Source organism: Cricetulus griseus, chromosome 3 (assembly GCF_003668045.3).
Source record: "Cricetulus griseus strain 17A/GY chromosome 3, alternate assembly CriGri-PICRH-1.0, whole genome shotgun sequence".
NCBI classification, from domain to species: domain Eukaryota; kingdom Metazoa; phylum Chordata; class Mammalia; order Rodentia; family Cricetidae; genus Cricetulus; species Cricetulus griseus.
Window position 1 is genome coordinate 154,453,627 of NC_048596.1, and position 17,144 is coordinate 154,470,770.

Here is a 17,144-nt window from a genome sequence, read left to right on the forward strand (position 1 = left end):
GCCCAAAGGTTGATGAGTGAGTCCAAGATTCTAATTATACTTAATATCTAACATCGGTTTTATGGGTTTTCCCCTTACTAAATATATAGGCAATACAAAAACCTTAAAAATCAAGCAACAACACAGAGGAAAAATGTTTATAGTCCATTATCCCACATAACCATAACTATGTTAATATGTTGGCTTCTGCATACTTATTTAATATTTTACAATTCAAATGTACAAGCCATTATCTATGGATGGCTGTTTAAACTCATGTATGAACCGGCCAATGTGGCTGTAATAGAGAGGTAGCAGAATGGCCTGGAGGGGACATCACTTTGACTTTGCTGCTATCCCACATGACCTTGGGGAAAGACCTCTTTCCTCTCTGGAGTTTCATTTCTGATTGTAAAGGGCTTATCAGTGAATCCAAGGACCCTGCCCACTAGAATGCTCTGGCTTCACTGAAACTGAGATTTTGGAGGAAGTCACATGGATGATAAAGGACACTAGCAAGTCTTCCTCTAGGCTGTTGTGGAATTTCATTATTGCACACCAGGTTTACTTAAAGTAACTATTTCTCCCAGAACCAGAACCACAGTCTGCACTGAAGGATCTATTTGAGTTGATAAATATTTTGAGGAAAATGTAAGAAGGATCCTTTTAAGCAGACTAGAGATAACTCAGACTGTTTTCAGCACCTGGTGTCTTATGACAAAAGCATGCTAAGGAGTAGCACTGTAGCTGCTATTTGATTCTTTTTGCACCTTAAGAAAATTGATTGTGTCTTCTGTCTCTGGCTCTGTGCAGACTGTGAGAGTGGATTGGTATGCAAGGGCTGGTACATATTAGGCGTCCAAGCTCTAAAAGTGTTAAAAGGCATCTGGTTTGTCTTAGAAGGGTCAGTTTGCACATTAAACGATTTTTGTTGAATGGTTAAGATGTCCTTTTACTTTTACCAGTCTGTGTGAGGACTTTTTTTTTTATGCATTTTAACAGTTATTTAAGAGTCCCCATGTGCTTAGAAAGGAATCTGAATATATGTGCCTTAAAAAAAAAAAAAGCATGGTACAAACAATGTAGACTATTCCATCAATACCATCAAAGCAGTAGGAGCTGTAGTTGGAACAATATGTAAAAATACAGCTTGTGAAAGATTTCCTTTATTAACTGTCATCATCCGCAGAATATATGTTCAAATAAACGTTGTGTAATAACTAAATTTGAGATTAATAGGCCCCTTAAGAAACAGCGAAGTCATTCAGAGTAGTCAGTGAAAAATAGGCTGTAAGCCTGTACCGTGCACATATTGTCCTGCTTACATGCTCTCTCTGGTGTCATTGCCATTTGTCACTGTCGGCCGACTCTGTTCTCATTAAAACACGCCAGCACAAAAGCAACTTAATTTTCTTAAGAGAAGAGGACACCTGATTCAATTTAGTGCCCAGAAACAGGAACTTGCATATTTTTTCCATGCCTGAATTGAAAGGAATAGTTACAAATAAGAATAGCACACTGTTCACCTCAAGATAAAGGCTATAAAATTTTTTTCCACCCTGGTATCAAGAAATGGATCTGCAGAAATTAGAAAAAAATTACAGTTTACTCCTGGAACAGCAATTCAATAGCAGACATTTACTCTTAAGTAGGATAGGTGTCAACATTTATAAAAATACATAATCGTATTAATTCCAGAAGTGGTTTTTAGATGAAGAGTAATTAGAGTGTTCCAAAGTGAGTCTTTAAGTTATGAATACATACTAGCCTTTTCTTTTCCATGTGACAGTTTGTTTAAGAAGCTGTTTCATTCCTCAGGGCATAAAGGTAGTTTTATATTGTCATCTCTCTCAATCTCTTCCTTACCCCCAGCCCCCACCCTCACGAAAGAGAGGATGACAGCACTGAGGGGAAGGTCTTTCTGTCAGGGCTAAGGAAGAAGTTACTTCATCTTAGCTCATGACTGTTTGTGTAGGATGCATATCTAGGTGACCAGGCAGACACCCCACCATCTTGTTTAAGAATAAACTGCATTCCAATGGGCTTTTCATGAGACTGGCCGTTTGGATAAATCACCATAGCATCTTAGGAATCCATCCATGTCTAAATATCATAAATCATCAGCAATGGTCTGTTGGGCTGGTTGTTAAAGTATGGGAATCTTGTGCCTTTTATTTTTGACCGCTTTTGGAGTGGGGTTCAAGGCAGGGTTTCTCTGTGGCTTTTGGAGGCTGTCCTGGAACTAGCTTTTGTAGACCAGGCTGGTCTTGAACTCACAGAGATCTGCCTGCCTCTGCCTTCCGAGTGCTGGGATTAAAGGCTTGCGCTACCACCATCTGGCTATTTTTGGCCTTTTATAAACATTTATTTGTGTGTGCACGAGCATGCATGAGCATGCCTGAACAATGCCATGTGTGTGAGTGTGGCAGTCAGAGGACAACCTGTGAGAGTTGATTCTCTCCTTTTACAGTGTGGGTTCCAGGGAGCAGACTCCAGGTTGTCAGTATGCTACGTGCTGAACTTCTAGTCAGCTCCCCATTTTTAACCCCTTGTCTCTATATTCCTTCTTCCCAATCCTCACAAACCAACAAGGTCACATTATCTATTGACGAGGAACGAGACCTGGGTTTTGGTGCTGAGTAGGGTCTGGGGCAGGAGGGGTCTTGGTTTTGCTGATCTACTCTTGGGTCCTAGGATTGACTAAAATGCATAGAAGGTTCCAGAGGCACCTTGGAGCAGGAAGGGAATACCCATTACAGGAAGTCAAGGGTCAGGCTTTGGGGATCCAGAAGACCTAGATGGTGAGAGACACCCATTTGGTGAAGAAAATGACGTCCAGAGCACCTGCAACGTCATTAAGCTTTCAGTCTTCTTCTTCATTTTGAAAAAACTCAATGATTTTTTTTTTTTTTCCCATCTAAGAGTCTGTCAGATTAGCCTCTGACCACAGTGGCAAGTGCCAGGTAGGCAATGCTGGTCATACCCCGCTCTTCCTTGCTCTAGGATGCAGTAGGCACAGAAGTCATACAGAGGGAAGAATGTTGAGCTCAGCGGGCCTCAGTTCCAGCCACAGACTATAGGTGCCATCTTCCCTTTTCTGTTGTCTTTACATGGCAATAAGGAACAGCTTTGGCTGAGACCTGCCCTGCCCTTGGAAACACACAGAGTAGTCTGGGATAACCACATCAATTCCAGAGTGTCTCAAGTGTTGCTTGCCCATCTCCTAGTAGCACAAGGTCACAGTGAGCTTATCAGAAGCTATGGCAGGCTTGATGTTACTGGTGGTCCCTCCATAGGCGCAGTCTTTTGGCACTCGCCACCCACTCCCAGTCCTCCGCTCCTACCCCACTCTTGGCAGCTAAAGCCACCATGGACATGGTCACAGCCTCGGCTCCTTTGCTTTACCACTCGGGCTTGGCCTGACCCCTGTGTGTCCAGAGTCTGTTTCATTTTGGTTCAGCTAATGTTTAGAGGGCTGTGTTCCAGTTCCTTCACTGAATGGTGTGAATGTAAGAATCGTAAACCTGAGGTACTTTTCCATATCCTCCCTTGATAGCTGCTCCTTTAGATCTCATGGTCACATGCTTAGCCAACTGGCTTTACTCATTGTGCACTTTGGATTATAACTTCACCCCAGCCTTTCTTTAACCCTTCATCTAGATGTCTATTGCCAGAGTCTTTTCTTGAGTATGATCTCTCAGAACGAGTCCAGAACAAAGATGAATGTTCACAGCCTTACTCGGGCTTGCATTGCATTGAGATGACATTGCACCATCACAGAATCAAAGTATACCTTTTCCAGACTCCCAGCCTCTCCCCTAGCCCTTGCCTCACTTTGGTTTGTTCTAAGCAGACTCCTATCTTCATCACTTCTAGTCAGGGAGCAAGTACCTGTCTCTGGTTCGATATACCTTCCCTGCCCAGCCACTCAGGTTAAAGGCCAGACTATTATGTTTCTAAGAATTCACACAGCATGGACCTTCTAGGGCTAAGCATGGAATATGACTGTCAGTGAATAGCTGCCATGGGAAGATGATGCTCTTCTCGACTCTGTATGATTTTTATTAATTCCATTGTTGGTTTGCTTATAAATGTCTTCCTCCCCCCAACTTGAAAGGAGGAATGAGTCCGCTTCCCCAGAAGGAAGAGAGCAGATCAGTCAGTGCTTGTGGGACTTTCCATTACTTATTCTTCTCCTTAGTTTCTAGTCTCCATATAAACTGCTCAGAAGAAGGGCACCCTGGTCCAGTTTTGACATCTTTTTATAAGTGCTGAGATTGTGTTTGGTGTCTGACATGTGGGTACTCTCCACATAGGGTCTCTATCTTAGAACATTAGCAGGAATTTAGAGCAGCCATCACTATCCTTCCGACTATACTGCCATCAGGAGTCAGGATATTCATGAGCGAGGCCAGGAGCTTCCTGATTAGCTTGCAATAAATTATTCTTATTCTATGTAAGTGCTAGGTTTTAGTTTCTTTTGGTGTTTCAAGACCAGGTTTCTCCATGTAGTAGTGGCTGTCCTGGAACTCACTCTTTTAACCAGGCTGGCCTCAAACTCACAGAGATCCACCTGCTTCTGCCTCTCACGTGCTGGGATGAGTTTTAGTTTCTTATTTGGTAGATGTGCAAGGAGAGGACAGAGAGGACAACCACCAAGACAGAAGTCTTGGGTAGGCCCAGCAGTGTTCATACATGTTTATGTGAGTCCAGAGCATGAAATCTGGCAGAGCTCTGCACACCTAGGACTTGTGAGTGTCAGGCTTTCCATAAGTAGAACATGATAATATTCCATTCAGCAGTGGACATAATTGCTTCTCCACTGTCAAAGCCCTCTGTTCCCAGTGTCTTCAGGCTTTAAGGAAATTTGTTTTAAATTATTACAGATAGGTTATAAAGAAAGTCAAACTTTACTAAGTACCTTAATAAAGGTATGTTCATAAAACACAATGAAACATCAGTAAAATACCTTATTAGAAGTACTGAAAGCAAAATATTAGCTAATAGTCACCTCAGGGCTAATAGACTACCACAACATGTTTCTCCAGTTACCATCACTTTAACTGCCCATCAAATGTATTACTTTAGTTCCATACTTTGCAGATACAGTTGGAGTTAGTAGTGAGAATATTGTGTAGAACATTCAGCTAACATTCCTGTCATAAAAAAATGGTAACATTTATAGAAGGTATTGTGTGAATCAGGTGCTTTTCTAGGCTGTAAGGGTGCAGTCCTGAACAGATAGGACAAGATCCTAGATATAATGGAGCATTCTAGAGGGGGGTTGGGTTTTGATGTTGTTCTCTCAACTGTGTTTGTCATCTTTGTGTCACTGAGATGGCTTCAGAGCCTCGTGGTAGCCATGACAGAACAGGTGGCAGAGGAAGCTTTTTTTTTTTTTTTGTCTGAAACAGAAAAGAGCGGGCAAGTAGGGGCTGAGGTCCCAGTAATGTCTGTAGCATTGTATCCCAGTGATGTAACTTCCTCCCAGTATGCTCCACTTCCTCAAGGCACCATCAGCTGGAGACTAAGCCTTTAGAGTGTGGAGCTCAGGAGAACTCCAGATTGCAGCTGCGGCAGTGAACAGTGAAGGGCTGAGGAGCCCCTCATCTCCCCTCAGGGTGACCACCTGCATCTGCTCAGACCACATGTCAGCTCATGAATCTTCTATTTTCTTTAAAGTCTTTCTTTCTTTCTTTCTTTCTTTCTTTCTTTCTTTCTTTCTTTCTTTTTTTAAGTATGTAAGGACAACATACATATGTGTGTATGGTGGGGTTGATTAAAAGCACAATGATATCTGCTTAGAAGGGTTGCTCGTCCACAGCTAGTGAGCAGCCAGTGAGAGCCATCCCCAACATGAGGAGAGAAACCAAAGTCTTAACTTTATTTTAAAGTCAATCATTACATTTGGTACAAGGAGAGTAAAGTGAGCAAGAAATGGCTTTACCATCCCCTTGCCCCGAAGTCCTGTCAGAGTATGGAAAGACAACATGGTAAAGCAGAAATGAAAAAACCAAACAGGCTTTTGCTTGCTCATGGTATGACCCAGAGTCCTGGGTCTGTCAGTCCTTGGAATCTGCCAGTCATAGATTAGCTTAGTAGGAGAGGTAGACTTGGAATTTTAAGACATCTTACTTCTTTCTGGAATTCTGTAAATGTGTTCAGTTCATGATAAGGATGAACTTCATCACGCACCTTCCTTAGAAGACCTTTGCCTTCAGTGGGCCAGGGAGGCGTGTGAATGGAGTCCAAGAATGTGACAAGTGCCATGGCAGAGATAAGCTCAAAGAGTTACTGGCAAGCATGGGTTTGTTCAGGATCCCTATGAATGTCGTATATATATACTAAGTTGTGTGTGGGCTGCTGGCTCACTTGGAAGGGTGGTCTGCAAGCTGCTTGGTTATGGCAACTAAGGGTTGCTTAAGGTCCTCCCTCCACCCTTGAGGGGGGAATGAATCATTTTAGATCAGGGAGCAAAGATGTAAGAAATAGCATAATATCATGAATTTGGGGAAACCAGGAGTAGTTTAATGAGGCAGGGAAGGAAACGGAGAGAGCGGTTTACAGAGAGCCTTGTAATCTGAGTGAAGGGGCAGGACAGCCCTCCTTACATCAGAAAACAGTCTCTGAAACTCTGGAAATCGTAATTCCCTCCTGTGCTGCTGCTGTAGAATTGAGCCCAAGATTGGGTTCAGTATATAGCTCCGTCTGGTCTTCGGCGCACCCAGAACCCTAAATCAACAATTTCACAAAAGTTGTTGATACTGACAAGGAGGATGTTATAGCCAAGAATTCAGACCTTCCCCACAATCTGAAACAGTCAAGGAGGTGGCTAGTGACATCCAGCTGTGGTACCACTGCTGTCACAGCCGATGCATGTGAAACATTACTTACATTTGGATCACAGCAGCGATCAGGAGTGACTGGGTTGGAGGGCTCTGGGTTATGAGTAGCCCTTCTCAACTTCTGTAGTCCACTTGTAATAAGTCCGAGTTTCTGCAAGTGCTGGGCAGGCTTACTTGCTGTCCAAGGTTAGGGAAAGGGTCTAAAAATGATGTGGAAGGAGGAACTCTGGTGGGAAATCCTCATTTCTTTGAAAAAGCTAAATCTGTCTTAAGCATAAAATACAGCCTGTGTGTACAGATTTCTGGGAAGTACGTACACGCAAGAAGGAAGCCAGCGTTCCCTGCTGCTCTGACCACAACTCACTTGTATCTCCTTTTATTTTTCTCTATCCGTGAAATTTTCCTGGAATTGTCTGTAATGAAATTCTAGGAAGATGCTTAAAATACGTTGCTATAGTTTATAGTTATCATTTTGTAATGTTTTATGTAGCTGAATATTTTTATTACTCATCTCTCCCTGTACAACACAGAACGCCATATGCCGCTGTCTGTCAAGAAGTAAAGGTTTCCCAGGTCTGTGGTTGTTGCCTGTGTTCACACCACAGAAGAGCTGGGGTCCAGTGCCATCATTTATTGATAGGACCAGCAAAGGAGAAATCTAATGAAATTATCAAGGCTTTGAATTAATTATGGAGTGGCATAAGAGAGCCAAGCTCTCTGGAGCCGGCGATCTCATTACCCATTCACTCTCATTGCATCCTCTTCTGGAGCAGGAGGCACTTTGAGCTGCAGCCCAGCCGTGCTTTGGACTTCACTCAAACTTCCTAAACTGATGCCCTCTCTTTCTGCACTGCGGCCGGGAGTGTCCCTAACAATTAACTGGCACTGCTCTGGACCAGCTGGACATTTGAATAGGTTTTTCTCCACATGCTTTTGCCTAGTTTTGGTTTTCTTTTCTCTTTCTTTCTTTTTACCCCTTCTCTCATTTTCTTTCATCAAATCAGATGTTGTACACGTTTTTTTTCCCCCATTTTGAGTAATGTGAGAAGCCACCAGGACTATGGCGTGTAGCTTCATGGAGCACAGGGACTGACTTAATTGAGGGGTGCATAGCCTCTGCCGTGTGCTCAAGGATGCTTTGGTAAGGAGAACCAATTGCTTCTTCTTTAATTTTGGGTACCAATTGCTTGTTTCTAAGCAAGAAATGATTAGCATGACAATAGTTGTTCTACTCTCACCTGCCCTGCTGTTGGTGCTAAAGTGTGGTTCATTGGTCGGAACAGTTAATGCTGGCCTTACTGTTTTCTCACCTTTGTGATGCTCATTGTTATGTGCCAGTCAACCTCTGGGTTTCCTAATTCTAGCAGCCTAATCCGTAACAACCCAGCTTTGGTTCTTCTGGACCGGCATATGGGTTTGAAGCATCTCTTAGCAAGCTTTTTCCTGCCTGCTTCTGAGACTCATTATTGATGAAATTCCTGACCTGCAGTCATCTATTCAGTAAACTATAGGCCACTGGCATCTCTTAGAAAGCAGTGACTAACTCTCCTCTGTAGGGTCAGTGTCTGAGGTTTTGAACAGTGGGGAAAGGGAGAATGGAAATCTTTCCTTGTCCTGCTTCTGTTTACTATCAGTGAATTTTTCTCCCGTTTATTCTCTTCATAGGCAGCTGCGATATTTAATTCAGCATTTGGGAGTTTTTTGGTGAGTACACATGGTTTAACTTTGCCTATTTTAATTTTTCTTAAGATACTGTTTTACACAAAGATTCAGTAAGAGCTGAATTTCTTTTACTCTTTTGTGAAATACGAAAGTTTTGGGATCTTTGCATACCCTTAATTATACCCTGAGGAAAATTAGTAAGTAAAAACAACTGAATATTCTCTTGCAATATATTTTGGAGTCTCATGTTTAATAGTCTGTTAATGGATTCAAGGAATCAATTAAAATGCCGTGTGCCTCCTTATAGAGGTTATGTCAATATATTGATCATTTAATGAGGTCTTTTAGATGATTATTATTTTGTGTCCTGGGACAGAGGATTTTGACAAGGCAACATGACCCAGCTGGTCAGAAAGCGAATGCTAATTTATGGTTGACACGTCATTTATTTTCTGCATTTCCCTGTCAAAGAAGCTACCTACGATCTTGGATATGTCTGAGAAATCATTGTGGAATAATAACAAAAAAAACTGATGTGAGAATATAATTCATGAGCAATTTACAAGGAAATATAGTGTTTTTGAGATGTAAATATAAATTATAAAACGAGACAAATGCAGCTCCACCTTTGCAAGCAAAACCTCTAATTGTGAGGCTGCTGTTTTAATATTTAGATAATTATTTTAAAGATAAATTATCATAAAACTTAATTCATGTTATGAAAGAATAGAGGTAGAAACAGTTTCCTTTATTTTTTAATAATCCTGTTTGTACCTTCAAATTTTCTAGATTCAGGAAAATAAATTAGAATATCTGTTGTAGGTGCAGAATTCATATACAGACCTATAATGTAGTGACTTACAAATGACTGGGAGTAAAATCAATGGAATATAAACTGGCTTATGAAGCTAGGTGAATTACCCATTATGTGTACTTAATATATTCTATGTCACTTGTTTCTGTATTGTATGCATTAAGTAATAGTTCAAGCTTTGAAACACATTGCTAGCCCGGTGTTGATTCACAAAATGCTACATAGCTTTTCAGGTAGTTGTCTTGTAGATGATGTTGACTCTGTGAAACACATTGCTGATGTCCCATTCTTACAGAAGTCATGTTTGAGTATTCTTACTGTTGTTGTTGTTTATATTTTGATGCCACATTTTTATTGGGCTTAGAAGCAAAGTAATAAAGTATATTTAGAAATAACCTCTTGGTCAGGCATGGTAGCTATGTCTATAAGCCTCATACTGGGGAAACTGAGGCAGTAGGATTGCCACAAGTTTAAGGCCACCTTCAGCTACATAATGAGACTCTAATTCAAATACACACATGCTTGCACAGGCAGAGAGAGAGAGAGAGAGAGAGAGAGAGAGAGAGAGAGAGAGAGAGAGAGAGAGACAGTGTCAAAGTTAAGAGCCTAAAGAAAAGATGTTACTCTAGCTGCTTGGTGGTCATTTGAGTGGCATAGGCAACATGCACTCAGCTAAAAGGTCTGACCAAAGGCATCTCTTCTGCCGTTCTGTACAGCAGAGGATGAAGTGATAGAAGTGTCTTTTCTCATGTTACATTACCTTCCTTTTCTCTCCTTTTTCTTTGCCAGAGTTGACGATTACCAGCAGGGATTCAGAATAAAAGCTGTGCCTGTGTACTGTGCATTTTTTGTCCCGGTGTAATAGCAGATAAGCCCCTGCCCCATTCTTTAACATAAATATAGCAAGCTTTGGTTGATGAAATGCATGTAGATCTCATCCAAATATGATGTGATGACTTGCTGTCTCAGGTGACAGAACTCATGTCTTTCTGGTCTGCCATCCATACCATAAGGCTTCCTTCCTCAAGGTTGGCACATGAGCCAAGATAGCTGCTGCAGTTCTCTCCCATCTGTCTCTCTCTCTCTCTCTCTCTCTCTCTCTCTCTCTCACACACACACACACACACACACACACACAGAGATAGAGAGAGAGAGAGAGAGAGAGAGAGAGAGAGAGAGAGAGAGAGAGAGAGAGAAGCATTCTGGAATCTCAATACCATTCTTCCACTAATAACCTTGTTACAGAAATTAGCCATGCAGTCACAACTTATCAGTGAATTGTTAGCCATGGTTTCTGTCGCTGAAGAGAATGTTTAAGACAAGAGCCATTACTTTCTGCCTATAAGGAATGTACAAAAGTATGCACAAGTTTGAAGAAAGAACTTATTTTAGTGGAATGATAAGAGAAGTTGGTCCTTGAGTTGGTATTACAAAGACTCATTCTACAGAGGGGAAATTCTGAATTGTAAATTATTCTGAATTACAAATCATAAGGAATGATGTTGCTGGTATTTATGGATTTTCTTTATGAAGAAATTTTGTGTTTATAGGTAGTAACCACCCTATTGGAAGCAGGGTGGGTTTGAATTCTCTTTTGACTGAATATTAAATGAACCAGATACCTGCCCTGTTAAGTACATAATGTGGACTAATTTTATCATCTATCTATAGAACCATGTTGATAATGCAAAGAAAATGCTTTTATGAAATGGTAGACACAAATTTGATCTAAAATTTACATTTAGGTGTTGGTCCAGTCTGTGATATTAGAAGTTTTTCTGTGTGACTATTGAAAACCACTAAATGAAGAAATTATCTCTGCCAGAAGCTATAAGCTCTAAGATACATTGAGTCAATGACTGTTCTCTGGTTATGAGTAATCGTCCTTGTCTTTGTGTCTGTGTGTGTGCATGTGTGTTCGTTTGTATGTGTGCTTGCATTCATATGTGTGCATGTGCATACGAGTGACCATTCTGTGTGTGTATATATTCATGTGCATTTGTGTATACATAAAGGAAATCATCACTCATAACCAGGGAATATGTATGTTAGAATCTGCATATATTCTATATTATGTACTCTATCAGACAATATGTATTATAATAGTCTACATAAATATTCTAGTATATATTATAATCTGATATGCATTAATTTTGCAGGTTAATCCCAATTACCTGAAACCTTTGAAAGACTCTTATTAGAAGAAATTTTGGAGAAAGACTAAAGGGTATTTTTGTTGATTTTTCAGGCATCGGGGTATTACAAATAAAATATGGTACATATTTATAGCTAGTTTAATAATGTCCCAGGACTAATTAAAATGCAGTGATTTTAAGAACTAATTGTTATATAAAACTTTTTTAATGGAGCTATACTGGTAATAACTAATGATAGATGAATTCAATTTACATAAATTTCAGACCAAGAGAGCATTTTGAAATTGTGCCATAGAGGATTGCTTTAACTTAAGAAGTTAATGCTAGCTCCTCCTCTGCTCATTTTAGTCGTTTAGCTCATTGTTATTGTGGAACTTAGTGACTGGAGACTTCCTTCTTGATGAGGTTTGAACAGAATCTGGATAATTGAGATGATGTGTAAATCCATGTGTCCTGTGGAATGCCAACACATGTCAAGAGCAGCATTTTCCATGTTACATTCTCATCAGGAGGTGTGTTTGTTTTTAGAGTTTGAAAAATTTTTGGAAGATTCATTTAGTGTCTTTTATGTGTATGAGTGTTTGCCTGTGTGTATGTCAGTGTGCTGCATGTGTGCCTGGTGCCTGTGGAGGGAGGCAGGAGCAGGGGGTCATCAAGAACAGAGAAGAGTCTCACGAATTAATGAAGGCATGTAATGTTTCCTCCCTTTCCCTCCATCCCTCCCCTCTCACTCCTCCCCAATCCTCTCTCTTCACAGGGTCTGACTCAAACTTATGATCTTGCCTAAGTCTCCCAAGTGCTGCAGGCCAGGCACTTCATTTTTTTTTTTTTCTTTTACCTAAGTTTAGGGTGTATTTAGTTCATAGGTATGGAGGACGTCATTTTGCTCAGTATTAACAATGATGTTGATTTTAACCAGTCCAAATTACTTGGAATCTTACTTGGAATCTTGGTTTACCCTTCAAAGTTCAGGACTTGTTTGATTTTCATTAGAATGCCAGAACAAATAGGCGTCTTCATTTCAGGTGGTGTTCAGAGCCGTCCTGCACAATACTATTTCAAACTCAGGACTTCGTCTTTGCAACTTGTCTTACAGACCTTTCTCTATACAGAGTGGAGCATAGCACCTTTTGGGACAAACCAGCATCATGAAGGTTTGCTGACAATTGACTAGTTTTCCTTTAATAAATACTGTTGATTCAGGGACTAGGGAGTTCGCCTAGTCAGTACCTTGAACCACATAAGCGCTGAGGCTCTGCTGGGCCCTCAGCACTCACTTAAAAAGCCAGCTATTAGAGTCTGTGCTGACAGTCTCAGCCTGGGTAGTGCAGACAGGATGCATGCAGCCAGCCAGCCTACCCTACTTTTTGAATTACAGACCAGGGAGAGCCCTGTCCCAACAAACAGGGTGAATTCTAGCTTACACAAATAACAACGAGGACAGAACAATACATTTAGCAAGTTAACACAAAAGGCAAACCACAACTCTCACCTCTAGGAAATAAAATTTCATTCTAAAGCCAAATATGAGTGTCCATGGATCCCATATATATATAGTTTCCATATTTCAACATGGACATACTTTCATGAAGCCTTTATTGAAACAGAAGAAAAGAACAAAGAACGACATGAATGAAGACACTTCTTAAACACAGAGGTGGAAACACTAGGTGGATGGATTAAAGTAAATGGGATTTTCTGCTGTAGGGCTCAGATGCCATCTTAGCCCCTTTGTGGGAGCTAGGTTTCTGTACATTCCAAAGGATTTCCCTAATTAATTGTCCCAAAGATAGTAGCTCACACACAAGGAATACAATAAAGGACTATTAAGAGGGCTAAAGATGACCCAAGATAATTTGGCTTTGGAAGAGAGACATTCCAAGATTGTAACCATAGGTGTTCCAATCAGCTGGTGAGCCCAGCAAATGTCCACATCATCTTCCCAAGATCTTCTTTCTTGTGAGATACGAGTGCCACAGAACCGTTAGTTCACAGCTTCTTTCTAGATACTGAAGCAAAAGCAAGCATAAATAAGTATGTGGGGGGAAAAAGTAACAATAAAAGATTGAAGACGCAGGATGGCAGGGCCACCCTCAGTGTGGTTTCCCAGCATTCAGGCTCCATTATGAGTCTTGCCATGTCAGCACGCTGTTTGTTAAATCAGACCCACTTTTAAAATTTGAATCTATCTCAAGCTCAAACTTCCCCACAACACTATAAATAAAAACTATCTTGTTATGACTAATATAGCAGATATTAAATTACACGGGGGTGGGAGTGGGTGGTAGGGCTGTAACTTTGTAGCTATACTCTGCATCCTACACAGGCTGTCTCCCTCGGGCCCTCCTCCTCCCAAAGATGAAATTAGCACCAAGAGAATTTGCCTGTGTGAGTCAGTTTCCCCTCTAGTCTTCCTGTGATCAATGAGATCCTGTACAACACTGTTGTCTGGGTTTGGCAATCACAGAGACAAATTAGAACCCTTTGAGACAAATAAGGAAAATCCCAAAATCAGGGATCCCAGCAATGGATGGTATGCCTGACTCCTTTTTTCCAGACTCTTTTCTGATAATGCTTGTCCACTACTAGGCAAGTGTGTCCAAGTTCTGGGCAGGCCAGAACTAAAAACATGCTACACTGCTTAGGAGGAGGCCCCTCTCACAGTTGAATTTGAGCTCGTTTTTTAAAACAAACTCTTATCTGAATTAATCAGTGTAAATAAAAATGGTCTTTGTTATTGAATAAAAATGTGTGCAGAATGTCTACCTAGTCCATTTTAGCAGCATAATGCTCTATGGCCTGATGGGACTGGTGTAGCAAGTAAATGCATTAGTCACTGCAGCCATTTTTCTTGCAGATTTGTGACGTAGATTTAATTAGAGGGATGACCAGCAACTTACAAATCTAATTTTGGTGGGGGTTGAGGCAATTTTTTTTTATTTTAATAATGATGGATTTTTTTAAAGCAATGATTTCATTACTATTTAAAGAAATCTACTAGTGTAGAACTAGCCAATTGACTGCAAGTTATTTTATTACCCTTTAACAAATGCCATGTGCTTTCATTTTTATTTTTATTAATTTTTAAAATGTCATCATTCCCAAACTGGGAATGTATTTGCCCCAAAAGTATTTTGGGTGAAAATAAACAAACATACACTATTCTGGATGCTTATAAAGGCCCTCTTTAGAAACATTAACCCTTGCAGTTGGTTAAAACCCAGATCAGGTTTCCTTTGAATCCAAGCTACTAGAGAACTGTATAGGGTTATAGCCTTTAGTCCAACTGCCCAGTGACTCCTGGTTCTTAATGATCTCATCGTTTTGTTTCTCTTCCTCCAGAGCACACATTTTCCAAGATTAATCTATTTTTCTATTGTAAATACCTTTCATTGACTCTGTTTATTTCTTTTATTATTGTTTGCAGAAACTTAAAATTTCAGATCACATTTTCAGAGATATTTTTAGAGATTAATATTTACCCACGTTGGGTGTTCTTTAATGAGTTCTGACAAATGTACCCATGTACATAGATCGTGCCTTGGTCTAGGGTAAGGTGCTTTCTGTTTGATCAAAGGTTCCTTTGTGCCCGTTTGTTTTCAGCCCTTATTCCACCTTCAGGCCTAACTGCCACTAGGTGGATCCCCTCAGTCTTTTCCAGGGGGGTCCTGCGAATAGCACGACTTCAAAATGAGCCTGGCTAATTCCCCTTTGTGGTTCTTGTCATGTCACTGCACACGTCACCAAATCTTCTTGTTGCTGACTCACATTGCAGTGCTTATTGAGTGGCTGTTGATGAGCTTTGGGTTGTGTAGTACTTTGCATATTGAATGACTTTCAAAGGCTGTGTGTTAAGGACTTGGCCCCTAGGGTGCTGCTGTTGGGAGGTGCTGTGCATCTTAGAGGGAACATTGTGGAGATCCCTAGGGCACTAGGGGACCGTGGAACCCCTGGAATGAGGTGTTCAGTTTGCTCTGCTGTCCCCCATCCCCCACCCCACCACTGTCCAACATCCCAGCAGAGACCTAAAAACAGTGGCTCTACCTTGTCATAGATGGAGCCTCTGAAAAGGCTCACATAAACCTTCACCCTCTGTAATGTAATACTCTCAGCTATTTTGTTATAGTGCTGGAAGGCTGACTTGTTTCTTGTGTTTGTTGATTGTGGATAAAGTTGCTGTATTTGTGTATAAACCCCATGCAGACATATTTTCCCACATCTAAGGAGAACTTAGGAATGGAGTTGCTGGGTCATGAAGTGAGTGTTTTGAATTAGAAGTAGCCTCCAAACTGTTGCACTGTGTTAGGTTTGCAGAGGAGTGTGTAGGGAGTCCAGTTGTTTTTATCCTTGCTGGTACTTGGATTTAGCAGTTTTTACTTCAGCCATTCTTGTAGGCAAGTAACATGCCATCGTGGCTTCCATTTGCTTTTTCCTGACTGGCTAATGATGATGGACATATTCTATGTGTGCCTTTTGGCCATCTGCATGTCTTCTTTGATGGCAACTGTTCAAATTTCTTGCCTATTTTAAAAAGAAGTTGAGCCTGGTAGTGGTGGCCCATGCCTTTTAATCCCAGCACTTGGGAGGCAGAAGCAGGTGGATCTCTGTGAGTTCCAGGACAGCCTGGTCTACAGAGTGAGTTCCAGGACAGCCTCCAAAGCTACACAGAAAACCTGTCCTGAAAAACCAAAAAAAAAAAAAAAAAAAAAAAAAAAAATTGAATCCTGTTTCTTTTTAAAAATATATTCATACACTTAAATATCTATCTATCTATCCATCCATCCTTCTATTATATATATAGTGTTCTGTGTGCATGTCAGAAGAGGGCACCAAATCTCATTATAGACAGTTATGAGCCACCATGTGGGTGCTGGGAATTGAATTCAGGACCTCTGGAAGAGCAATCAGTGTATTAACCTCTGAGCCATCTCTCCAGCCAGCCTGTTACTTTATACTTTGGTCTTTATTTTGGAGACCAATCATTTATCAGATATTTATTTTATAAGTGATTCCTTTTAAGCATATGCATCATACACACAAATACACACACACACACACACACACACTCATACACACACTGTATACATATATACATACACGTACACCTATATTTCTTGTCTTTTTTTTATTATTAAGTGATTTTCAAGGGAAAAGACAAACTTAATCTGTATTTTGTCTTTCTTATCTCATTCTTTTTTGTTTTCTTAGTTCTTCTTTTACCTAAAGGCACAAAGATTGTTCTCCTGTTTCTTCTGTCAGTTTTGGTTTTAACTTTTTCACTTAGGTCTGTGGTCCATTTGTAGTTCATGTTTACAGATGTGGTGCAGCTAGGTTTTGTTACTTTGCTTATGGTTGAAAAGTTAATTTTTTTAAATGTCTGTTCAAATATCCTACTTTCCCCTGGTAGATATTCTCCATTGCTTTTGTACGTGAAGTTCTTCCCTACAAACGCGTGATATAAGTGTACATGTATTTTCTTTTAGTTTATAGTCAAAACTGAATATCTGATTCATTGATATTCATCTGGGGGTTCTGGAGATGTAAATAATAGTTTGAAAATATTTTATCTACTCACAATAACATTGGTTAAAGAAGTCAGTTTCTGCTCGTCATTGCCTCTACTGGTGCTTCCCCCTATACCAGCCTTAAGTGGCATTCCTGCATCTACAAAGTGACATTTACATTGTC

The 17,144-nt window shown here is 40.5% G+C and overlaps 1 protein-coding gene across 8 annotated transcripts in view; it reads left to right on the forward strand.

The window, feature by feature from the left end:
- Positions 1 to 17,144, forward strand: part of Slc10a7 (solute carrier family 10 member 7) — a 238,983-nt gene that overhangs the window by 64,325 nt on the left and 157,514 nt on the right. For 4 of the 8 annotated variants that reach the window (XR_004769240.1, XR_003483229.2, XM_027404908.2 and 1 more), the window contains one exon: positions 8,490 to 8,528. The exons of 2 other annotated variants lie outside the window; for them this stretch is intronic. Coding sequence is in view for 2 of the 6 variants with exons in the window: in XM_027404908.2 (XP_027260709.1) it covers positions 8,490 to 8,528 (39 nt within the window). In the remaining 4 variants the exon portion in view is untranslated. Of the gene's footprint in view, positions 1 to 8,489; positions 8,529 to 10,089; positions 10,425 to 11,459; positions 11,481 to 17,144 lie in introns of those variants that run through there. 2 more of the 8 variants (XM_035442513.1, XM_027404915.2) reach the window with 2 other exon arrangements.